Source organism: Aphelocoma coerulescens, chromosome 6 (genome assembly GCF_041296385.1).
Source record: "Aphelocoma coerulescens isolate FSJ_1873_10779 chromosome 6, UR_Acoe_1.0, whole genome shotgun sequence".
NCBI classification, from domain to species: domain Eukaryota; kingdom Metazoa; phylum Chordata; class Aves; order Passeriformes; family Corvidae; genus Aphelocoma; species Aphelocoma coerulescens.
In genome coordinates this window covers 1,457,949-1,483,217 of record NC_091020.1, presented here as the reverse complement: position 1 = coordinate 1,483,217, position 25,269 = coordinate 1,457,949, and the positions used below count along the sequence as shown (strand labels likewise).

At 46.1% G+C, this 25,269-nt stretch overlaps 1 protein-coding gene across 1 annotated transcript in view; it reads right to left on the bottom strand.

The window, feature by feature from the left end:
• Positions 1–25,269, bottom strand: part of PCDH15 (protocadherin related 15) — a 314,817-nt gene that overhangs the window by 225,527 nt on the left and 64,021 nt on the right. Inside the window, exon 3 of the mRNA XM_069018835.1 lies at positions 23,252–23,317. Coding sequence (XP_068874936.1) covers positions 23,252–23,317 — 66 coding nt within the window. The remainder of the gene's footprint in view (positions 1–23,251; positions 23,318–25,269) is intronic.

Sequence of the window (25,269 nt, the reverse complement as noted above, 5' to 3'; positions counted from 1 at the left end):
AAAGTTGCTTCCACAGGCAGATGTTGGACAGAAAAGCTCTCGAACAGCTCTGCAAAGCTGAAAGGGATTGCTCAATTTAGAACTGACCTGGAGAACACATTCTGGAATGAGGAGAATAATCAACATCTACACAAATAAAGTTCCATGGTTTGACTGAATGGCATGTGAGGAAGTTATAATACAGTTTGTGACTGGTAATCACATTATCTGAGAGCTCTGCTGGAGTAAACTGAAGGAAGGAATGCCCGAATGTGTTAATTGAAATAATGAATTGCTGAAATGCAACAGCAACTGTGCTCCTGCTGATGCCTTTTCCTGGTCTTAAAATCAGGAGTCATACATGGTTACAAGGGAAAAAGGGATTTTACCTTGGAATTTATTTTAAGGATCCTTAGGTGCACATGTCCAGGTTGAATGCACACCACAATGCACACCTCCATGCACACCACAACGCACCCCCAAAAGATCTGGTATAACATTATTGGTGTTACTAATTAGCAGATCTATCAAAGATTCCCCAATGAGAGGCTCGAGTGAGCCCCCCTCCCCAAGGAACCTTCCCCTGGATGGTTCTATCTCAGTTTACAGAATGTGTTCTGGAGAGCACCTTGGGGTCTGGGACACACTGATCCCTACCTACGAGGCTTGTAAGATGTTGAGTCTCCTAGCTTGACAAATAAGTCTAAGAATATAGGCTAAAACCCACTAAGAATACAAAAGCTATAAAAAGGTGTATAGATAGGGTATAAAAGAAAAGGCAAAAAATCATCATGGCATCACTGCAACCAGGGCTGCAGCAGAGCCACTCCAACGAGTCCAGGCCATTTATTACAAATAATGAAAAGAAAGACACAGCAAAGGGGGAGATTTGGTGGCAATGGCACTCTGGAGTGGCCAACTCTGTTATCCAGGGGAATTCCACCAGACTTGCTGGGAGATGATATCTCTAAATGCAATTTGGGTTTTGCAATCATTAAGAGAACATGGAAAGGAAGAAATATTAACAAGACTTGGGGTTTACTCCTCTCTCACTTTTTCATTTTCATTGGTAGTATTATTACTATATTTTACTTTAATCCCAGAAGGGTTTGGGTTGGAAGGAACCTTAAATCCCATCCAGTGCCACCCCCTGCCATGATCAGGCACACCTTCCACTGTCCCAGCTTGCTCCAAGCCCCATCCAGCCTGGCCTTGAATTCCCACAACCTTACCTTTGCTCAAGTACAGGGGTACTCATCTTGCAAAACACAAAATATGTCCTGACAGGAATCACCTTGGGGCTTGAATCCAACCAGAACAACGTGGCCAGAGCTCAGTGCTGGGAAATCCCTGAAAGTAAGCAGCTGTAAAGTGTGCAGGGCACCTTTGCTCTCCTATTAATGAATGCACCAATGGCCCAAAAATGCAGTTATTTTACCCCCTGTACAACGCCCAGGCAGTAAAGAATATCAAACTCTAACACAAATTCCATTACTCCATCAGAGAGGCTCTTTGTCAAGTTAAAAGACATTGCAGACACTTGGATATTTTATATATTTAACAGCCAATTGCTCATTGTTTATTGAGAGCTAAAAATTAGGTACAGCTGGGGCAGTCCCCACACTGTCCCAAAGACAGCAGGGTGGTTGTTTTGATCCAACAACCAGTCCATTGTCATGGCAGGCAGAAAGGAAGAAGGAATCTTGCCAGAAGCATGAATCTTACCGTAAGGAAGCGACTGGCAGGTGGTTCTGGGGCACAGTTGTCCTGGATTTATACATTTACCTGGTGTAATCCTCAATCCTGGCTATGGCACCTCTGATTATTTGGCTTTATCTTGTTATTGCTACAAAGTTTCTGTGACACTCCGCTCAATCCCAGCAGAAATTTCCCATACATTATTCCATGCACTACAACTGCTCCTCCTTATGGTTTTATTTCAGTTCATTTGCACCCTCTGAGAGTTTGCAGATATGGCTCTGCTAGCAAAATATTTTAAAATCCACCCCAGCAACATCAAACTTAAACATGGGTTGGTTTATTTATTTTCCTAGCTGAGTAGGTTTTTGCATCTATTCCTTCCTGCTTTCTTCCTTCAACTCTTTCCAAGGAGGCTGCAGATATTTTTTTTGGTGGTGCATTCAACAGCTCTATGGGAGCCATCAGCTTCCAATCACCTCAAAGCTTCCCCACTTTACAGGGAGGTTCTGATCCTGTCCAGCCTGGCCTTGGACACTGCCAGGGTTGATATATTTTTAGGATAGATCCTGGAGGAAAGGAATCACAGAATGCCAGACTGGTTTGGGTGGGAAAGGACCTTAAACCCATCCAGTGCCAGCCCTGCCATGGGCAGGGACACCTTCCACTGTCCCAGGCTGCTCCAAGCCCCAATGTCCAGCCTGGCCTTGGACAGTGCCAGGGATCCAGGAGCAGCCCCAGCTGCTCTGGGCACCCTGTGCCAGGGCCTGCCCACCCTCCCAGGGAACAATTCCTTCCCAATATCCCATCCATCCCTGCCCTCTGGCACTGGGAAGCCATTCCCCTTGGCCTGGCACTCCAGGCCCTTGGAAACAGTCCCTCTCCATCTTTCTTGTCAGCTCCTTCAGGTGCTGGAAGGCCACAATTAGGTCACCCCAAAATCCAGAGCTTTTCCCACCACTTCTTACCATACAGACCTCATGGAGAATTTGCTTCTGCAAGGACACCATCAAAGAGTTCAGTAGAATCAGTATTAAAATGTAGCATATCAACAATTTCCACCTGAATTGGACACCAAGCCTTGGCTGCCCAACTGGCAGGGTGGGCTCAAAGATTCAACTTCTCCTCTTCAGACATGACTCTGCAGCCTATGGAGATACCAGATGCCTGGTTGTCTCCTTTGCCCCATCCCTGGCAGTGTCCAAGGCCAGGACGGATGGGGCTGGGAGCAGCCTGGGACAGTGGAAGGTGTCCCTGCCCATGGCAGGGGTGGCACTGGGTGGGCTTTAAGATTCCTTCCAACCCAAACCCTTCTGGGATTCTGTGCTTCTTTTCCTTTTATAAATCTGTGCTTCCTTTAGGGCTTCGCTGGAAACAACCCTCGTTACTCTCATTTGCTGCTGCTGTACACATCCCATCAGTTCCCTGCCTTCCAGCACGTCTGTGATGCATCTGTTCCATCAAGAACTCCAGATGTCCAGAGCACACGGATCTCACCACGCTGCTGTAGTTTTCAAGACTTCAAGTATTAGTACAAAGATCTGCATATTTGGTCTTGGTCTGGTTCTTTGGCTGGTCTAATCAGAACAAAATCTTACATCCCAAGGCACTTGTTCCTTGTTTTCTACCTGAAGTTAATAAAATCCTACCCTACCCATGTATTTCCTCCAGAGAAGATGAATTCCCTCAAACTGCTCATTTGTCGAAACCGTTCACTGCTCAGGTTCCCTCCAGACTTCTACCCATAAATGGCATTTTGGCTGAAGTGAAATTCATCTGAAACAGCAGCTATTAAAAGGAGACGTGAAACTCCATGAAAACCCTTGGAGGCACTGCTAAGCAGGTTATTCACCTCCTGCTTCTTACCCTGTTTTATTTGGGAAAACAGACTTTAATGGGAACATACCACATGCAATCTTTAAGCTACATCAAGCTGGCCAATAATTTTCATGGCAACGTTACAGAGCTGAGAAGGGAAGAATCATTGGGGTTGGGAAAGACCTTTAACATCCCCAAATCCAACCAACAACCCAGCACGACCGCTGTCACCACTGACCCATGTATCCTCACATGCCATACCCACAAGATTTTTGAACACTTCCAAGGATGGAGACCCCCACCACCTCCCTGGGCAGCCTGTTCCAATGCTTGACCGCACTCTCCATGTAGAAATTTTCCTTACTATCCAATCTGAGCCTCCTGTGGCACAACTTGAGGCCATTTCCTCTTGTCCTATCGCTGGTTTCCCAGGGGAAGAGATCAACCCCATCTGGCTCCACCCTCCTCTCAGGGTGTTAAAGAACAATAAGGTGTCTCCTCAGACAACAAGGTGGCTCTCTTCTCAGCAGCCTCACTGATTTTTGGGAGCTCATCAACAGCAGTTTTGAAGATCCCACAGGTAATGCTCATTCCGGTGTGTCCCATACCCAACACCCCTCACAATTCCCCAGGAGAATATTCCCACCAGACAAATCTTGGACTAAATGGCTTCCGAGAAGTAATTCCCAGTTTTGGCTCTGCTGGTAATGGTGGGTCGGTCGCACAAGGGCAGCATTTTGAGGCTGGAACCCAAATCCTCTGTGCCAAACCAGCCCATTTCTCAAAGAACTGAGGGGGTCAGCCAAGTAGAGGCAGCAGCTCCAAAATTGTTCTTCTACACCTAAAATGATATTTAAATACTGCCACAGACAACATTTTCTCCCATGCTCCTACCAGGAAGAAACAAAATATTTCATGCTGGATCCAATTAAGATGCAATCAATTTTAACTGATTCTGCTCTGAGCAGGCATAAATATTTCTCATAAAGGAAGTTAGGATAATTGATTGATTTAGATTAATAGAGAGAAAGTGAACTGTATTACAAACAGCTGGGAATTAACTTTGTCCTTGCAAGCATGAAACAACACCAAAGGTCTCTCAGCCTTCAAGTACGTTACGAATCAGAAAGGAAGAGGAGTTTTTCAAAGAGGGCAGAAATATCCACTTAGTACAGCAGGGATTTAAAGGCTGGAACACCAACAACGTCCTGCTGCAATACTAATGACCTGTCAACTTCGAGTTCCAGACACAGCTCTTGATTTCAGCTGCAAAATGTCCATTTCTGTATTCATGCTCTTGCTTCAAATTCAAAGTCCAAGTTCTCTTTTTTTGTTTGTTTCCCCCATCATGATTATTATGTTAACATTGAAAAATGTGCCACACACTTTTTTTTTTTCCTTTTCCTTTCTTTTTCCTTTTTCTTCTTTTTTCTCTTTTGGGTATTCAGTTGTTAGTTGAATGACCACATCTGAGGGCTTGCTAACCAAAAACCAGGAGTTTTCCCTTGTCTCCAGCTGGAAATTACCTGCATGAACATGGCCAGAGATGGGGCAAAGTCTTGCCAGGAACCAACACACTCAAGTATGTTGTTGTCCCTTCCCTGATGACTGGGAAGTGCTTCCTTAAGCACCCACAGAAGATGCACCCTCAAACCTTATCTGGCCTTCAGCACAGCCTGGAGTGCTCCTCAAAGCAATGACCTATTGAGGCTTTGAGAATGGCCCAAAGCATGAAGGAATGAGGCAACATCCTTGCTGCAAATCCTTGGAAAGGAGCAGCGCCCCATGCTGCCTCCTGAGCAGAACGAGCTCCAGCAGTCCTTCACTTCACTGTCTCCTAAGAGCTGGAAATCCACCTCTGCTCAAAACAAACTCTGTGGAAGACTTCTAAAGAGGCTGATTAACACTGGGATCACAAAAACATTAAAGCACTAGAAGGTGTTTGGGAGACTCCTCTGCTCAGTGAGAGGAAAATCCACTGCTGTCTGTGGAAGAACCCCAGAGCTGACAGAACCCCAAACCTCTCTCACTCTGGCTGGTGCAGTGCCAAGCAGGGATGCCACTTCCCAGCCAATGGAAGAAAAGGGAGAAGAGTCTTCTGCAGGGTCAGCACATAAAATACAGACACGTCCTGGGGTGGGCAACTCGACCTTCATGGAAATGGGCCATTCCCACTCAGGCACAGGACCTTGGAACCGCAGTCGGATTCTATGAAAGCACCAGCCCAGCATTTAACATTTTTACAAAAAAACCCAAACCAAACCAAACCAAACAAGAACCCCAGTGGAAACCATTAAGAATAAAAGCCAATCCCACACCTCAAATATTTTCCCACTGGATACATTCTGTGCCACTATTTGCAGCTCCATCCATCACACCCACTGACTGTCCTGCCTGCTTCTTCTGGATTTGCCCACTCCTGGCTAGGATACCCTGGCAGGATCAGACCCTGCGGCTGTTTTGTTCCTCCTGCCCGTCAGCTGTAACACCACTGTAAATTACTGGCTGCAATTAGTGGTTTCTGGAGGTAAATGAGATGAAGCAAGGCCTCACCACAGGGGAATGATGACACCTGCTAAGGTTGACTCATGATCTTCACAGAAAAAAAAAAGTGTTATGGGGGCTGATTAACTTTCTCTCATCAAAAGAATAAAACATATTTTCCATTAATTTTAAGGTTACACAGGCACGTAACCCTCAAGGGAGAAATCAACCAAAAAACCCCCAAAACAAAACAATTTGATCAGGCAAAGCAAAGCAAATGTTCCAGAAAAGAGAAGCCATTGAACACTAATAGAGATCACAGAGTCATAGCTTTGGGTTGGAAGGGAGCTTAAAGCCCATCCAGTGCCACCCCTGCCATGGGCAGGGAACACTTTCCCCTGTCCCAGGCTGCTCCAAGCCCCAATGTCCAGCCTGGCCTTGGACACTGCCAGGGATCCAGGGGCAGCCCCAGCTGCTCTGGGCACCCTGTGCCAGGGCCTGCCCACCCTGCCAGGGAACAATTCCTTCCCAATATCCCATCCAGCCCTGCCCTCTGGCACTGGGAAGCCATTCCCTGTGTCCTGGCACTCCAGGCCCTTGTCAAGAGTCCCTTTCCATCTTTCCTGTAATTTCCTTCATGTCCTGGAAGGCCACAGTGAGGTCACCCCAGAGCTTCTCCTCTCCAGGTGAACGATCCCAGCTTTCCCAGCCTTTCCTCCCAGCAGAGCTGCTCCATCCCTCTGCTCATCCTGGAGCCTCCTCTGGACTCTCTCCAGCAGCTCCAGACCCTCCCTGTGCTGGGCCCCAGGGCTGGGGCAGCTCTGCAGCTGGGGTCTCACAAATGTGAGACAGAGGGAAAGTTGATACCAGAGAAACAAAGGATGTGAGGAGAAACCTGTGACTGACCAAGTCAAGCCCTTGGAAGCAGCTCTAAGATCCTCCATTGTTACATTTCATAGAAAGCCAAAAATCTGAGCCCTGGTGTAAGAGAACATCTCTGTCCAAAGGACAGAAAGGTCAGAAGCACTGATTATAAAAACACCCATTTTCCAGCAGGAAAAAGTGATTTAAGCCACAGGATGCTGCTGAAACCCTGCTTGCTGACACTGAGACAGAGGACATGCCAAACCAGTGTTGACAGTTCTGTGCTTCTGGTCCCAGCACGTGGATGTCTCTTGGAAGAGCCAAGAGTGCTCAGATCCCTTGGCAACGGTCCTGAAACGGGGAAAGCAAACACTGTGCCATTCTTTAATCCCAGTAAATACACACGTCAGTTGGAGTCTGATCCCAGGAAAAACAATGCAAACAGACAGAGGAGACCAAATGCATGCTACAGGAGTATAATACACCTATTAACACGGGACAATGGGGGAAAAGTACATAGAATTGGTTATTTGTAATGAAATTACAACACTGGAGAGCAGAGGGAATGCAACTTCCCAAGTTTAAATATCCATGGCCTCGTATCACATAAGCCGATTATGAAACTATGAAAATAAACCGGATGAACATTAAATGGATTAAGAGCGAGTGAGCTGAGGTCTCAAAATGCAACCAGGAGGAAATCCCTGCATCAGCCACGTGTAAACACACAGGTCCAGGACTGGGAATGGCTTGGAAATGCAGTGTCCTGGCTCGGAAGGGTCTGGACACCACCAAGATGCTGCAGAGCCCCTCTTTCCTTTCGAGATGAAAAGAGCTGCAGGCTTTGAGCCTACTCAGGGCAAATACAGAGGTTTGTGCCAGGCCAAATTTTCCTCCAGCACCTCCCTGCTATCCCCGCTGGAGGTGGGACTTTGTCCAGGAGCACTGACACAGGGTGTAGGTGTGTAACCACGGGATAACGAGGGTGTGCCTGGCATTAGCAGAGCAAGGGGGACCACTGCATGGTCCTGTCGGCCAAAACTCACAAGGTGAAATTAATCCGAGTCCTTGGAGAGGAGTCCAGCCCAATGACCATATCCCAATACCGTTGATTTCATCAGAAATGCTCTAAAACACCCTTTTTCTGTTTCATCAAGCAGAGAGTGAGGAATGAGGTGCCCAGACTTGTGCTGCCTTAAGGCCCCAGGGCAAAAACTGCTTTCTGTGTGGAGACCAGCAGCCCAGCAAGCCTGAATTCCCACCATGGGAAGGAGGAAGGTGAGTTCTCTTTCAGAAGGGGGATGTTCTCCTTTAAAGGTGGGATACTTCCTTTACAAGTCAAATACATTCTTTTAGAAGTGAGATATTTACCTTTTCAAATGCTGTATCCACAATGGGATGGGATTGTTCATTAATAATGATGGTGATGACTGGGAAAGTAAACACTGTGAGGTTACAGGAACTTGATTATTTACTCAGCACTTTTCCATCTTGCACTTCTCAGCCTCATCCCTGCACCCACCTGACAGCAAGGTTTGTATTTTAGCTGGAGCTGGAAGCGTGTTCTTCTTCCCTAATTGCCTGATGGCTTTGATGGGATGAGGCAGGGAAGGGAGAGAGGCTTAGCCCCACTCACAGCTTTGTCCTTCTTCTCTGTTTCTGGGTTTAACCTCACAGACAGCACTCACAACCCAAAATTAGCCCGACATCTAAAACTCAAGAGTACACAGAGCTACTCCACGGATGCTCGTTATGCTTAAAGGCTAATTAGAGCTAATAAAAATAATATCAAAATGTTCAGGGCTCTGCCTGGCTGCTGAATGAGAAGGATGATGCAAATCAGCACTGAAGGGAGAGCAAATGTGTGGTTTTAATGTATTTTAATGTTTACTAATCCAGCAGAGACATCTGACACCCACAAGGCATGTTTCCAGATAGCTGAAAATTAACAGAGATCATGCCACTAATTATAAAAACAATAAAACAAAACCAAGGCAGCACATTTTAATTAAAGAATCTTCCCTTTTGATGGGTTTTGTTTGGTTTTTTTGATCTATGCCATGTCATATTTCAACAGCAAAAAAAAAAATCCCAACCCAAAGCTTCAATGTGCTGTCAGTTGGGTGAAATTGCCCTTGAAAAAAAGCAGCCACCGTTCCCCATCTGTCTGCAGAATAAAGGATTAATGAAAGGAAACCCTTAGTCAATTTAAAAATAATGAGCCATCAATATGGAGCTGCTTCAGCTCTATCAAAAGGAATTAACAGCTCATGGGTTTTGTTTTTTTCACCTCTGTCTCGTCTCTTTTTTTCAATACAGTTGATACTAAAAGGCAAAAATCCTAAATTTCACACTTCCCAACCACCCAATTCCTCATCTGGTTATAAACAGGTAAAATTTACTAACTTAAGTTGGGCTTAACCTTACTAAACTGGGAGCTTTAACTCCCAGTTTAAACTGGGAGAAAGAAACTTTCCAGCAACTTTTTTTGACACCTGAACTCCAAGCAGGCATCAACCGTGCCAAGGACTTGGGCAAAACCTGGCACAAGCAAAGGCAGTGCCCAGAGCAGCTGGCATACATGGGATAATTCGAGTTGTAGGGATAATTCTAATTGTACCCCAGGTAAAAACAACTTAAACCCCCCAGCTGATGGAGGGAACAATTCCCTGAGGATCCTGGGTTTCAGGGAACAACACCAATCGTCCAGAACAGGCTGTGAGCCCACAGAAGGTGTCTTCAATCCTGTCACCCCACGCTGGAGTTTGCATGAGCACTGCACAGCCCAAGCAGGCAGAACCCCACGTAAAGCCATTTATACACAATTTTATCACCTATTTCTCCTCTCCCCCTCCACGTTGACCCAGCGAGGCCCAACAAAGCTCATATATTTTGAATTAACGATGAAAAACACGTCCTGCCAATCCACCTCCCGTGCTGGCATTTACTGGTGCTCAGGAGCTGTTTGTAATCTTGTATTCTAACCACTATCAATTATCATAAAAAGGTTGAAGTCTTCACCTGCTGTTTGATAAATAATGCATGAGAGAGCTTAACAACAGGCAAGAAATAGCACTGCCAGATCTTCAACACTTCACATCCAACCAGCCCTGCTCCCCAGGGACCTGGACAAAGCCCCTGCTCCAGTGGCAGCGCCTGGGCAAAGAAAGGTGCTTTACAAGTGCCTTTTACAGAGCTCCACTGATCAAAACCTGGCGTTTGCCCGAGATGTTGTTAATAAAATAAATGCATTAGCAGGAAGCTGTTAGAACTGGTCTCATATGCCATTCCAAGGGGGAAAAATAACGTCTCAATAACCTGAGAGCTCTGTGAGAACACTGATTAAACAAAGAGGTATTCCCCCATCTAAACGATTCTAGGAATTCTGCGATTCTCGGAACTCTTCTTGTGGAAATACATATTTCATTCCACTGTTACGGAGATTTTTTCATTATCTTTTTGTCCATTTTTCCTTTTTTTTTTTTTTTGTCCTCTTTTATGTTTTTTTTAACAGCATCATCCCTCAGGCCCAGCCTCCAGCTACACTACCAAAGAAAAGCAGCATATCCTTCCCTTTCAGCTCCTCGCAGCCAGAGATCCTTAAAAACCAGAGCCTCCTGTGGGAAAGGTGGAAGGGATGAACACCCATGGTGACAACACACTTTCAGGAGAAATGGTTTCTCACTGCTGAGATCAACTAAGTGCCTGGAGGGGCTTCAGCAGGAGCATGAATGCCGAACAAAAGCATGAAGCAAACCCCGTATGGTCACTTTACAGATTTAACATGGTAAAACATTATGAGCTGATACTTGTGGGGATTTGAGAGGGTTTTAATAACCCAAGGCAGTCCCTCAGCATCTCATGGCAGGTGGAGCTGAAGCAGGAAATCCCTCCCACGAGCCTGGAGCAAGCACAGGAGGATGAGCCCAGCCTGTAGATCCCCAGCAAAGAAGTCCCCTGGTCCTGCTGCACATACAGCTTAGAGGGAAATGCAGATCCTGGTATTCCCAGGCTGGAAAAATCTGGTGGAGCACAGCTGAATGTTGGGAAAACCACAAGATTCTTTTGATCAGAGCTTTGCTTTTACAAGAGAAGTGGGAGAAATTAACTGTGATCCTTCATGGCCAAAGGAAGGCAAGGACAAGGGAAGGCAAGGAATGGATCCAAGGACATTCCTGTTGGAGAGATGGACGCTGACAGCCCATGGGGGTGTGAGGTCCCACAGGACAACAGGATCTGTGGGACAACAGGCTTAATGTATGTTCTAAAAAGGTCAAGAGTAAAAAATAAACACCAGAAAATTCCTTTAGTAAATAAGTAACAACAAATGGGCTTTTACTTACCCAGTTTAAAAAGCCAAACAAAAACCCAAACCTTTTTTTTTCCCACAAAAACCCCAGGGGAAGAACTTGAGTGTGTAGGAAATCACACCATAAACATCAACCATTTGGTGACCCTATTTCCTCCCTTCATTGGGAAGCTTCTTACTATCTGATGAGATACAGGTTACAAAAAAACTCGTTCAGTTCTAATCCTAAAGGACAGAAAAGTCAAATTTTGCCTCAAATTAATTGCTAAAGGATCTTGAAGTAGAGGTATGGCTCTTGTTGTGATACAGTAACCACATCATGGAGTGGTTTGGGTCAGAGAGGACCCCCCTCTTCTTCCACCCCCTGCCATGGACACCTTCCACTATCCCAGGTTGCTCCAAGCCCCATCCACCCTGGCCTTGGACACTTCCATGGCTGGGGAGTCCCCCAGGAGACCGAGCCAAAGCCAGAAGGGAATTCCCCAGGGGTCTCTGGTCTGTGGGACAAGCAGAGGTAATTCTAGAAAGTGAAACAGATAAAAAGTGACCTTTGACAGTGTCTTGGGCTGACTCTATGATGTGCATCCCCTATCGCTGCCCTTTGCCCAGAAATTAATTTTGTGCCTTTCTGTGCCTTTAAACTGAGCCTGAGAGGAGGGAGAGGAAAAAAACTGAGCAAACTTCTCAAAGCAGTTGCTTCAAGGACACAGAGATACGCACTCCTCTGCTTCTGCAGCGGCAGGAGCGGGAGGAAGCACCCTGCTTCCTTTCCAGCCAGTTTTCCAGCTCCTTTTTTCTCCAGAGGGAGATGGAGAGTTGAACTTTGTTTTTCCTGGGACTTTGAATTTTTTCCCTTCTTTTTTTTTTGGACTGTTTCAACATCAGAACACCTCGGGAGAGCTCTCCACCAAGGCCCTGGAGGTGGGCCCACGACCCAGCTCCAAGGAGGAGGAGAGAGACTCCATCAGCCATGGAAGGACTCTGAAATTTTCCCAGGTTTCTCTCCACAGCGAGAGGTTTTACTATTTAGCATTATTATCCTTTTCCTGTGTGTTTGTTAAATAAACAGTTTTTATCTCTTTCACTTTCCTCTGAGGAAGATCTCTTTTTTCCTGAACCGGGTGGGGGGAAGGGTGGTTGTAACCTGCCTTCTCTCAGAGGATAATTTCCTCCAAATTTGTCCAAACCAGCACAGACAGACAGATAAGAAGAGCAGCTTGCAGGCTACAAAACTTAGAAAGAAATTAGGACATTCAACAGTGAATTGCAGTGAGGGACCACCATTCCCAAAGAAATCCCCAAAGGCACTCAGTAAGATTTTTATTTGTAAAAGGAACGAGACACAAAGGCATTAACAGAGGGAGCAACCAGGTGAAAATCACGGATCACTAATGCTGGAAGAGACCTCTGAGACCCTCGAGGTCAACTGTTAACTCATCACTGCCAAGGCCACCACGAACCCATGTCCCCAAGTGTCCCATCCACATGGCTGTGATATTCCTCCGGGGATGGGTGGATTTACCACTGCCCTGGGCAGCTCTGCCAGGGCTGGACAACCCTTTCAGGTAGGAATTTTCCCAATATCCAACCTGAGCCTCCCCTGGCCCAGCCTGAGGCCGTTTCCCCTTGTCCTGTCCCTGTTCCCTGGGAGCAGAGCCCGACCCCCCCAGGCTGTCTCCTCCTGTCAGGGACTTGTGCAGAGCCACAAGGTCCCCTCTGAGCTTTCATCTTCTCATCAGACTTGAGGATTATCCACCAGAAACCTCAGACAGGGGAAGAAACAGCCCAGGGGCCACATCTCAGGCCAGCACTGCATCCTCTCCCCCAGCCCTCTGTATGCTGGGAGGAACTATTGGAAAGATCTGGATGCATCAAACAGAGGGTGTGGAGCTGCTTGTGAGGGGAAACAGGATCGGTAACTAAAATAAAAGAAAAATTAAAAGAGAACAAACAAAAGTGATTAAAACACACAGGCACACTTGAAAAGTGAGGTGGTTCTCCCTGCTGCTGCTTTCCTCAGGAATGCCCTTTCCAAAAACTGTGAATTCCTTGCATGGAAGATAATTTGTCACAGAACTGCTCTTTTAAACTTCACCCTGTTGTGAAAGTGACAAAATAATAGGACCAACACGAATGCTCAGCAGTGCATTTCAGAAGCAACATGTGCCAGGTTTTTCACTGGGCTCGTAAACCATCCTGAGAAATAAAACTTTATGACTGGTAGCAGCAACGTATAATTATTCTTCTGAAAAGAATTAATATATATTTGGGCAAAAACCTGGTAAAAAAATTCATAGATCATGGAATGGTTTGGGTTGGAAAGGAACCTAAAGATGATGTAGTTCCACTCCCCTGCTATGGGCAGGGACACCTTCCCCTGTCCCAGGCTGCTCCAAGCCCCAGTGTCCAGCCTGGCCTTGGACACTGCCAGGGATCCAGGGGCAGCCCCAGCTGCTCTGGGCACCCTGTGCCAGGGCCTGCCCACCCTCCCAGGGAACAATTCCGTCCCAATATCCCATCCAGCCCTGCCCTCTGGCACTGGGAAGCCATTCCCTGTGTCCTGGCACTCCAGGCCCTTGTAAAGAGTCCCTTTCCATCTTTCTTGTAATTTTCTTCATGTCCTGGAAGGCCACAATGAGGTCACACCAGAGCTTCTCCTCCCCAGGCTGAACAATCCCAGCTCTCCCAGCCTTTCCTCCCAGCAGAGCTGCTCCATCCCTCTGATCATCCTGGAGCCTCCTCTGGACTCTCTCCAGCAGCTCCAGGCCCTCCCTGTGCTGGGCCCCTGGGCTGGGGCAGCTCTGCAGCTGGGGTCTCACCTGAGCACAGGGGCACAGGGGCAGAATCCCCCTCCTTCTCCAGGGCTGCTCCAGCTGCTCATCCCCAGCCTGGATTGATGCCAGGGGTTGCCCTGACCCAGGAGCAGCACCAGCACCTGGCTTGGTTAAACCCCACAAGATTCTTGCCCCTCCAGACCACAACTGCCCCAAACATCTCCAGAAAAAAATGGACTTACCAGAAGGAGAAAATGATCCCTAGGATCGTGCTAATGGTATAACTTAGAGACAGCCAGAACGTCCAGACTTAATGATTTATTTTAATCAGGCCCTGTGTTTCTAAACAATTGTGTCAATAGGATAAGAATGTGGAATAGCAGAGTAATGATGAAAAATGATGGTTGAATAAAGGGGTAAGAACTCTCAGAGCCACAGAGCAGAACATTTGGCTTGATTAGTATGACTTTGAAAATCTAAAAGGATACAAGGAGCTTTCACATAAGACTGTGTAACAAAATAAACCAACAAATGTAATTTATGTTTGAGCCAAGTAGGGCTTTGAAATCCATCATTTATTGAATTATTTTACTGTTCCAAGCACTCTGCTGTTCAAAACAAGCAATAACTTAAGCGTGATTCTTATTAGCGATTCAAAGTTGGAATAAAGAGAAAAATTCAGATGTTTTGGAGCAGTCTGCTTAAAAACATGGGGAATATGAGGGAGAAACATATTATCCATGAATTACTAAGCAGTTATCCATCATCTTAAGATCAAAATAAAATTAGTGCAATTAAAGGAAGCTGGGACATGACTATTTAAAAAGCCATTTTTTCTCATGTTTTCCCCTTCCCCTCCCCCTTTTTTGGGGGGGATGAAGGGTTATGAAAACATTGAGGACAGCTCATTACTCATCTGGTCCAGATCCCTGCTCCCAGTGCCACATCCAGACACATGCTGAAGAATGGGAAATGCAAAGCCATACCTGCTCACCCAGGTGTGAAAAGGGACTGGGGTTATATCACCACTTGAAATGGAAATTTAGGTGAGGTTTCCTTGGAAGGAGGTAATTTTTCAAGAGCATGCCTGGCTTACAGAAGGCATCTCGGAAAAGTAATGGGAATTTTGTCCTGGGGGACAGACTTCCCAAGATCCTCAGGCACCTCCTGAGGAATCCCAGGATGGATCAGGCTGGAAGAGAGCACAGAGGGCATCTGGTGGCACCTCCCTGCGCCAGCAGGGCCATCCCAGAGCAGAGGGCACAGCATTGTGTGCCGATGGGTTTGGAATATCCCCAGGGAGGAGACTCCAGAGCCTCTCTGAGCATGGACCAGGCTCTGCTCCGGGGGCCCAGCAATGGCACCACAGGAATAGGCAGGGACTGATTGCAGGAAGCTCCCCCTGCACAGGAAGCAGAACTTCTGCCCTGGGCAGGTGCCACAATGACTCAGCTTCTCCCTTCCTGGATTTTCTATGGATTCTTTATATCCCTGTTGTGCTCCAGAGGGAAGCAGGGAGGGGACCTGTGCGTGGACATGACCCTTTGCACCCTGCTCACTGCGTACTGCAACGGGACTTGCGTGCAAGCCCTGCCTCTCCCAGCACTTCCCCAGCCCTTTGGCACTGTGAGCTCTCGTTTTTACTGTAGTTTTGTCCATTTTAATCAAACACTTCATTTCCCAGCAAGGTAAGGCGGGGAATTCTTTTGACACAGAAGAGACAGAAAGGAGACCAGTTTGGGAGCTCATCACACTGCTGAACGGGTCTCCTGCTGTTAGCTAGACTTGGAAAAGAACTGATGTGCCTCCAACCATTCAGATGGAATATTGGGAAGGAATTCCTCTCTGTGAGGGTGGGCAGGCCCTGGCACAGGGTGCCTAGAGAAGCTGGGGCTGCCCATGGATCCCTGGCAGTGCCCAAGGCCAGGCTGGACACTGGGGCTTGGAGCAGCCTGGGACAGTGGAAGGTGTTCCCTGCCCATGGCGGGGGTGGCACTGGATGGGATTTAAGGTCCCTTTCAACCCAAACCAGTCTGGGATTCCTACACAGGACTCAGCTGACCAAAGGTGAGTTTTGAGAGCTCAGGTGGCTCAGCTCAGCAGAGCCCCAGCAGGTCCAAAGAGTCAATTCCAGACTGAGCAGCTCCAGCCCCCAAGAACCAGCAGAGCTGGGAATTTTGGAAAGGGAGCACCTGCCCAGAGAGCTCACCAGAGCTGAGGGAAGAAGGATGAATGCATTCTGAGCTGCAGGGTAGGAACTCCTTCGTTTGACAAAGAATTCACATAAAAAACCATTCCTCAGAAAGCAGAAGTTCCATTCACTCTGACACCAGAGACATGAGAGGAGACCTGAGCTCTCAGGATTGGGACATCTCCGTGGGAGTCACTGCCGTGGGACAGCAGAGCCAGGCTGACCTTTCCTGGAGCTGCTTGGAGCAGCCTCCCCCACACTTACCAACCCTGCTCTGGGCTCTGATTTACACTCCAAAATTGAAGAGACACCAAAACACTTGGAAAGCACATTGCAGTTCTGGACACCAACCCACACCATCCTCTCCCACCCCCCGGAGCAAAACTGATTTTAAACAGCCTTAAAAGCTATCAAATCCTCCCAGTCTTGCACTGCTTTACTGGGACTGCGAAGGAGAAGACAATCAAAGAGCATTGTTACTGCAACATTTGATGTTGCAAAAATTATAAGGAAGAAATAATTAGGGGAAATATGCAGTTCTTTATTGGCTAAGGTAAATAGACACCCTGGGAATATGAATGGATCACGTACCGCAATTTGAATAATTTATTCTGACTACTCAAACTGTCATAGATGAGCTGTTCAGAAAAATTCCAATCACTCTGAGGAGAATTTCCAGTAAAAAAGGAAATCCCAAACCCATTTTGAAAAGGCCTCGGCATTACAGAGCAGAATCATGATCCACAACAATTATCCTTACCCCAAAATGGAGTTAAATTCCTCATTTTTGTCATCCAAACATCACTTCTCTCTCTCATCCCTGAAGGTAATTCAAGGACCTCTATTTCACCTCCCCCGAGGGCATCAGCACCAGGTTAGGATATTTTTCTAGACAGCTGACAGCACAAAATATTTCCAACTCTATCCCTATTTTCTACCCTTAAGAATTAATCAGTTTCTAAAAGGACAACTTTTCTCTACTACTGCCACCCCAAATTATCTCCTGCTTTTTGAAACTTTGATTTTTCTTTTTTAAAGACATAATTAAAAAAAAAAATACTGAAAGAGGAGAATTGAAGAGATCTTTAACAACAGCTCTGCTTCAGTCCCAACCACTGCTGATGTGCTGATAAATGGAAGTTGAAAAATAAACTCATCCACTTTACAGCTTCCTCAGTCTTTACACATTTGTCCTACATGAAAAACATGAGAATTTAAATCCATGGCATAGAAACAGCATTAGACACCAAATTGATTCATTACTTCCCAATGAAATCCTTAATACCCAAATCTGGAGAACGCATCACTTCGGAACAGAAATGAACAAACAGGCTCGAATGAAAAGAAAAATAATTTCCATAAATTTCGGCCTCTTTTCCCATCTCATGAATTTATAAACTAAATCAAATTGCCAGGGAAGAAGTGATACTTCCTCAAGCACATTTTGATGGAAGCACCTGCAGGCAGAGTAGAGAAGCAACACCTATGAGCCAACTGCTGACATGAAAAATGGGAAAAAAACATAAATAAAAGCTATAAAAAATAAAAATATTCCATATTTCAGCTGACTGAAGACATTTATCAGCTGAGTAAATTATGAAGGAATTTGTGGACAGTTCTTGGAGCAGAGCATTTAGAAAAATAAACCAAGTCAGCTACAGTTGGCTCTCTCTTGATTCCCTGGCATTTGCACCCTGGTACAGGCTTTCCACCCCCAGCCAGGGAGGCAGCAGCAGGAAGTCCTATTGCAGAAACTTTCCTGGAATGTTCATTGCTCCATGTGGATTTCTATGGCCAAATTTATCCTCTTTCTCTATGTCTAATCAGCGCACTCCTAAACAGCACAGGAACGCTTTGGACAATCCAGAACTAGAGGAAGTACTGCTCACAGCACCACAGAGTTTGGGTTGCAAGGGACCTGAAAGCTCACTCACTTCCACCCCTGCCATGGGCAGGGACACCTCCCACTGTCCCAGGCTGCTCCAAGCCCCAGTGTCCAGCCTGGCCTTGGACACTGCCAGGGATCCAGGGGCAGCCCCAGCTGCTCTGGGCACCCTGTGCCAGGGCCTGCCCCACCCTCCCAGGGAACAATTCCTTCCCAATATCCCATCCAGCCCTGCCCTCTGGCACTGGGAAGCCATTCCCTGTGTCCAAACTCCCTCCAGCCCTTGTCCCCAGTCCCTCTCCAGCTCTCCTGGAGCCCCTTCAGGCCCTGCAAGAGGCTCTGAGCTCTCCCTGGAGCCTTCTCTTCTCCAGGCTGAACACCCCCAGCTCTCCCAGCCTGGCTCCAGAGCAGATGGGCTCCAGCCCTTGGAGCAGCTCCATGACCTCCTCTGGACTCTCTCCAGCAGCTCCAGGCCCTCCCTGTGCTGGGCTCCAGGGCTGGGGCAGCTCTGCAGGTGGGGTCTCACCTGAGCACAGGGGCACAGGGGCAGAATCCCCCCCTCCCCTGCTGCCCACATTTGCTTATCCCAGGGCACGGGGGGGTTCTGGGTCCCAGCTCTCACCCACAGCACCCCCAGGTCCTTCTTCTCTTAGAGCAGCATCCATAGGAAACCCCCTGGCTCCCAAATGAGCCCAGAGATGAGCAGATGGAGCAGAACTGCACAGCCCTGTGATGTGGCACAGTCCCCAGCAGCAGCCATGTGGGGCATACGAATCAATACAAATCCACTCCTCCTGTTCGAATTTGTCCAGAACATTCCACAAGGGCAACAGCTTCTGACAGAAGTTACTCAATCTGGCAGCTATTGGATCTAATGGATCCCCTCTCCTCCTATACAAAAACATAAAGCCAGAATAAACTCCACAGAGTGAGGCCTAATTTGAGCAGATGTTATTACAGGCCTGGGCCTGATCCAGCTCAGATTTGTACTGCTGGCTAATCTAATGTCTTAGACCTGGGATTAATGACCACAGAATAGCATCAGCATCCAGAGATTCAGCAAAACACTGCTGGCACTCATCGCTAAAATCACATCATCCACCTCGACTGCTCCCTGAGCTGGAATGGCTAGGCTGGGCCTAGACCCTCGGCCTACAAGTGGCCAGATTTAATTCCAAGGTTTATTTATTGGCTGCAATACCTTAACTTAGATCTGCACACCACACCACATCTCCATTGCCAGACAAACCAAATCCCAGGCTGGTGAAGATATGTTTGAAAAGGATGGTCAAAAGCTGGTCAAAAACATTCATAAACACTTTAGGGAGCTGTAAGATTGTCTAAAAATGTGGGAAAAATCTACGTGTGGCCAGAGAGGCATAAAGACAATGGCATGAACTAGATTAAAAATCAACTGAAGCACTTTCTCCCTGGAAACATTTCACAGGAATGATAACAACATATAAAGTAATAATTTGAATTTTTTCCATTATAGAAATGCTGCAAAAAATTGTTCACCGAGTAAAAGCAAAGTGCAAAGAATCCTCAAGGTGCCTTTATGGGAAAACCGAGAAAAATCAAGAAGAAATCACAGCTCGCTGTCTTTCCACACCTACACATACACTGCAGACTTGGGAAATGCTGTTCTCAGAATCCCTTGAAGTGGTAAAACTAAGATGACTTTCCCTCATAAAGCTGATTTTGGAATGAAAGGAACCAAGAGGTGAAAGTATTTTTGTTTAAAATTAAAGAAGACAATACTACAAGGTCGTGAAGACAATACTACAAGAATATCATGGAATCATTTAGGTTGGAAAAGCCCTCCAAGGCTGAAGCACCCTCAAGTCATTAATTCACCCTTCTTCCTGAAACAGGAGGGAAAAGTAGGACATGAACATGGAGCCACAGCTCTTAAGGAATGCCTTTCCTGTGCTCAGGGCACAGCAACTTTCCAAGTTGATTTTACAAAGCAACTTCTCCCCTTAGCCAAAATGCCTGGGATAGCAGGACCCTTCCTTCTTGAGGGCTAATTAGTTCAATTCCAGCCCACCTTGGTGGTCAATGAGCATTTAATTAAGTAAGGAATATTCAGAGTATAACTCCCAGTCCTTATCAGCACACCTAAGCCCACCTCAGGAGGGAGGCTACAGGTTTTGTGCCTCTGGGGACATTTTCTTCAATCCCCGTCAATTGTCTCTGAAAACCCAGTTAAACCAGTTTGGACCAGCATGGAAATCATCAATGTGCCTCAGCAATCAGGTCCATTCTTCCAGCATGACATATAATAAAACTGAAAATAAATTGGTCCAACAGAATTAGGGGGAAAAAAACCCACAGCTTTGTTTCCTGCATTTTTGCGCCCATTTTTTTCCCATGAGTCCCTCCCCACAGGGCGTTGTGGAAGGGGATTTGTAGCACCATCACACATCCTCTGCCTCCCCAGGAAGGCAGGCTGATGAAAGGTTGCTGCTGAGAGAGCAGGAAGGTGAAAAGGTATAAAAGTAACACCTGATCCACCCAGAGCTGTGAAAGCTGCACTTCCCTGGGTCAGACATCCCCAGGGAACATGGAGGGAAGAGAGCAGGAGGTTTTGGAATTTGCTCCCATTATTCATTAGAGCACTCAAACCATCATAAGGGAAGGGGGAAGAAAAAAACCCACCAAAATAAAATCAAACCATGCCAACATCGACTGATTTTTCTAGGATGGGAAAGAACACAAAGCATTCCTAACTTTGGAATTTTTTTGTTCTGGATGGAGGACCAAGATGCCAGATCCTATTTGTCCTCACATTAGGGGGATTCACTTTGGTCTGCTTGTTTCCTCTACCCCAACCTCTGCTTTCTCTTCCAAATTCTAATTTAACCTCTGAATCTTTAAATCTTGCCTTGTAGAAGTCCTTTCCCAAGAGTCTACTTTCCATCAAAAACCCTGCCCAAGGATTCAAAGCCCTTGAGAATTTCAGGATGCTCCTCTAAAGGGAAAAAGCACAGGTGGCTCCACATGGAGGCCTCCAAAAATGTGGAGTACAGTGGCAATGAGAAGGTCTGACCTAGGAATAAGGCTCATTCAGTCTTTAAAACAAGTTAAAGCCAAGTCTCAAATCCACTAATTAAATAAAAATAAATCCATGGGTGAAAATAACTCTCTGCTTATAAAAATCACCCAGAAAATTCGGGTTTGCTGTTAATATGATCTGAAATACTATCACCCAATTCAGTTCAACACAGGGAAAATCATAAAATAATACATTTATTCCTTAAGAAAGGTCAGGTTCACTCCTGCTAGGATTGCTCACATGAGCACAATTATAACGTAATTTACTATTGTACCTAAATTACTTGATATAAAGAGATATTCATCCCACGGTGCGAAACTGTCAAATCTTAACATTTCTGCTGATCTCAAGAAGATCTTTAAAGGTCACACACGGGACCTTTGTGCCTGACTATGGAAACAAACAACAGTTATTTGGGAAAATATTTTTATTCCATGAGATTTGCTGGTCTCTGACTTCCTGTGACTTAGGAATGATTGAGCTCAATGTGTCATGGCACAATGGAACTAAGTATCTGTTTCTTAAGAGCAGGATTTTCTGTTTATTGTGCTGCCAGAACTCGATGACCACATGCACTGGATGGAATGAAATGCCCCAGCCATCGTTTTGAGATCTTGAGATCCCAAAGCCTCAGGAAAGCCATTCCAACATCAACAACAGACCCTTGGAAACTACAGTGCAGTGCAAGAACTAAGACAAGGAGGAGATCTCACACTTTGTGTGAGTTTGCGACATATTTGTATAGATTAGAACAGAATTAGGTGGATTTTTATTTCTGCATCTCTCGGCAATCCCAACATAAAGTTTGGTCACTGGAAATGTAGAACACCATATATTCCTTATTAACTTTTATATCACAGACTGGGTTGGGTTGGAAGGGACCTCAAAGCTCATCTCATCCCAATTCCTATGCCATGGGCAGGGACAACCTCCCACTAGACCAGGTTGCTCCAAGCCCTCTTGAGACTGGCCTTGAACACTTCCAGGGATGGGGAGTCAACAACTTCAACATCTCTTTCTAAAGGTTTTCACAAAGTTTTTTTGATGGCAACGTTGGTTTGGATTTATTTATAACCCCTTGTGTGGGAAACAGAGAAGCAGAAACTTCTACAAGTTTCTACAACATAAGGCGCCGACAAAATAATGCTGATGACACCCCTGCTGTTAGTACAGATTTATTTCTAATGAGTAGGGAGGATGAAAGGCTACAAGAGACGAGCTCTGGCAGCGAAACCATTTCAGCTGAGGGGGTTACTCCACCAAAACTGAGCAGCCCACAAATGGAACACATCAGAATACAACAGCAGCTTGCCAAGAACCAACACATCCGATTCAAAGAGCACAACCATCTTCGTAGCCCTCTTTTGGACACTCCTGACTGCAGGAAAAACCACCCCAGGAGGAGGAAAAGAGCCTGGTTTTAACAGCCACCCCAGAACCAGAGCTTTTCAGCACACAGGTGTGTTAACGATTTATTGAGGGGCTTTACCCATAAATGCATTTATCCATCTGACCTTGAGCAACTCCAACAAGGAATTCCCCAGGAATAACAGCAGAGGGGTTCCACCAGCATTACCTGGCTTTGTTCACCATCTCAGGTGCCCATATCTGATAAACCACAACCACACACGGCACAAAACCAGGCCCAGCTTGCAAGGTAAAAAAAAGAAAACCCTAAACACACAGAATAAAAAGCAGGAAAGGGTAGTAACTTACTCTCAGGAGTAAGCTGATTGTAACAGGGTAAAGCACTTCATCCCATCACATTACTCTGCACAAATGCAATGCTCAGACCACAGATCAACAACCTAAGAACTCTGTGACTTGACAGGAGAAGTAAAATACTGAAAAAAAGGGACATTCATTTTCGTTTTGAAATTTCCGACTTCACGCAAGTTCTGCCATTTCAGAGGTGTCCATAAGCTCACGTTCTTAAACTTAGAGCAAACCAACAAGCAATCTTCCAAAAGCCACGTGGGAAACCCAGAAGACCACATTGTTAACACTCCTGTCATGCTGCAGAGTAAAATTTCAGCTTTACCCAAACACAACAAAACCAAAGACTGACCAGAACTTTGTCCTCTGCTACCATCCCACTGACTTAAGAAAAATTAAGAAGGTCTATTTGCAACAAAAGCCTTAAAGACTAGTTATAAATAATTTGTTGTATAAATAATTGTGGGGCACTCACCGTTGCGACTCTCCTCGTCAATGGGAACTATTGTGGCTGGAGGACCTGTTCTGGCCAACTTGCAATCTATAAAGATGAAAAGAAGAGTTATTTCTCATTGCAAAAGTAGGTTCTCGGGGGTTTTGTCGTTGGGGTTTTTTTAAAGTCAGCATATTTGGCATGCTGAAGGCAAGTATTCCCTTCAATGTGATGTGGGTATGAGCTACAAGTGATAGTAAAGTTATACTCACAAAGGATCAAAATCGGAGCTGTTTGCTTATCCCTTACTCAGACTGCACATCATAGACACACACCCCTCAAATCATAGAATCATGGAAGGGTTTGGGTTGGAAGGGCCTTAAAAATAATCCAGTGCCACCCCTGCCATGGGCAGGGACACATTCCACTGTCCCAGGCTGCTCCAAGTCCCAATGTCCAACCCGGCCTTGGACATTGCCAGGGATCCAGGGGCAGCCCCAGCTGCTCTGGGCACGCTGTGCCAGGGCCTGCCCACCCTCCCAGGGAAGGATTGTTGTCACATTCCACCACAATCCAGCTGGATGGCTACCCTAATGAATCTGTTTGTGTCTTGCTCTAGAGATCCCATCAGGAATCTCAGTGTCTGTCAGGACACAGGGAATAAGATGGTAATTTAACCCAAAGAAATAACAAAGGAATGATTAAAGGGTATAAATCATAATTAAAGCTTCACAACAGAAACAAACATAATTTGAATTTAATTGCAACGAAAAAGGATCTACTTAGCGAATGGAATTTTAATAACTCTAAGGAGAACACAAATGAAAAGCAGATGAGCAATGTTCAGGAAGTCATATTTTGCCATCTTACCCTCATATTGCCAGTCTGGAGTCAAAAGTTTAGTCATCAATGGAAGCAGAGCAGAATAACGAAAGAAAATAAGTAAGAGTTTGTTGGTTTACTCAAAAGAGAGGTTCAAAGATATCAAGCAGTACATGCAGAGCTAGCAATAGTATAAGTGTAGCCTTAAAATACATAAAAGCATGATCACCACGTGTGATGACTGTGTTTTAGTACCAGCCGGGTTTTCTACATTGAACAGCAGAAAACCAGTACCCCCTTTAAAGCACATGGAAATAAAAGTTCATTAGGAAGAGCTTTTCATTTTCCAAGAGCCTCATTGACTCAGCAAGAAAAGAGACAACCATTCTTCTTCCCAATCCACCACACAGGACTGTCTGAGACTGCAGCCCATGATTTTATAGATTTTAAGAGGTTTCTCTGATCCACAGCCCAACCAAACCTCATTTGTATTAAATGGTACCTTCTAATCAAGTTCTGAATTCAAAATAGGAAAGAAATACTCAGATATTACTGGTTTGTTTTGGTTTTTTGTTTTTTTTTTTTTACATACAAATCCCAAGAGAAAATCATCTGTAAATTAAACACAAGAGCAAGCTGAGGTAAATTCTATTTCCCAGCTTATGGTAAAAATTACACATTCGTCAACTTCAAAGGACCCACACTGCAGCTTGTTACAGCCTCAAATTACCCCAGCACAGACAAGGCCTACAAAAGGAGGTGAGAACAGTGATGCATTTGCTCAGATCTCCATTTAGGTGAAGCCCCTAAAGGACACCTCTACATCACTGGGATCTCCTCCAGCAGCAGCGTTGTGTCGCTGATGCTGAGTTCAACTGCAAGGCCAAACATCTGAACATCCAAAGATTCATCCATATGAACAGTCTGAATAATGCTGGAATTCCCCAAGCACAGCACTGTGTGCACACAGCTCTGCAACAGCCCCAGGGAGGAGAGCCCAGAGCCTCTGTGGCCAATCTGCTCAGGGCTGGGCACTGCCCAGGGCAGCAGTTCTGCCTCCTGGGCAGGGCAATTGCTGGGCTCAGGCCCTGCCCGGTGCTCTGGTGCCATTGCTGGGCCCCGGAGCAGAGCCTGGGCCCTGCTCGGAGCCCTCCCTGCAGCCAGGGACACCCAGGCCTGAGGGCCCCTCTCAGCTGGGGCTCCTCTCGAGGCTGAGCAGCCCCGGCTCCCTCAGCCTG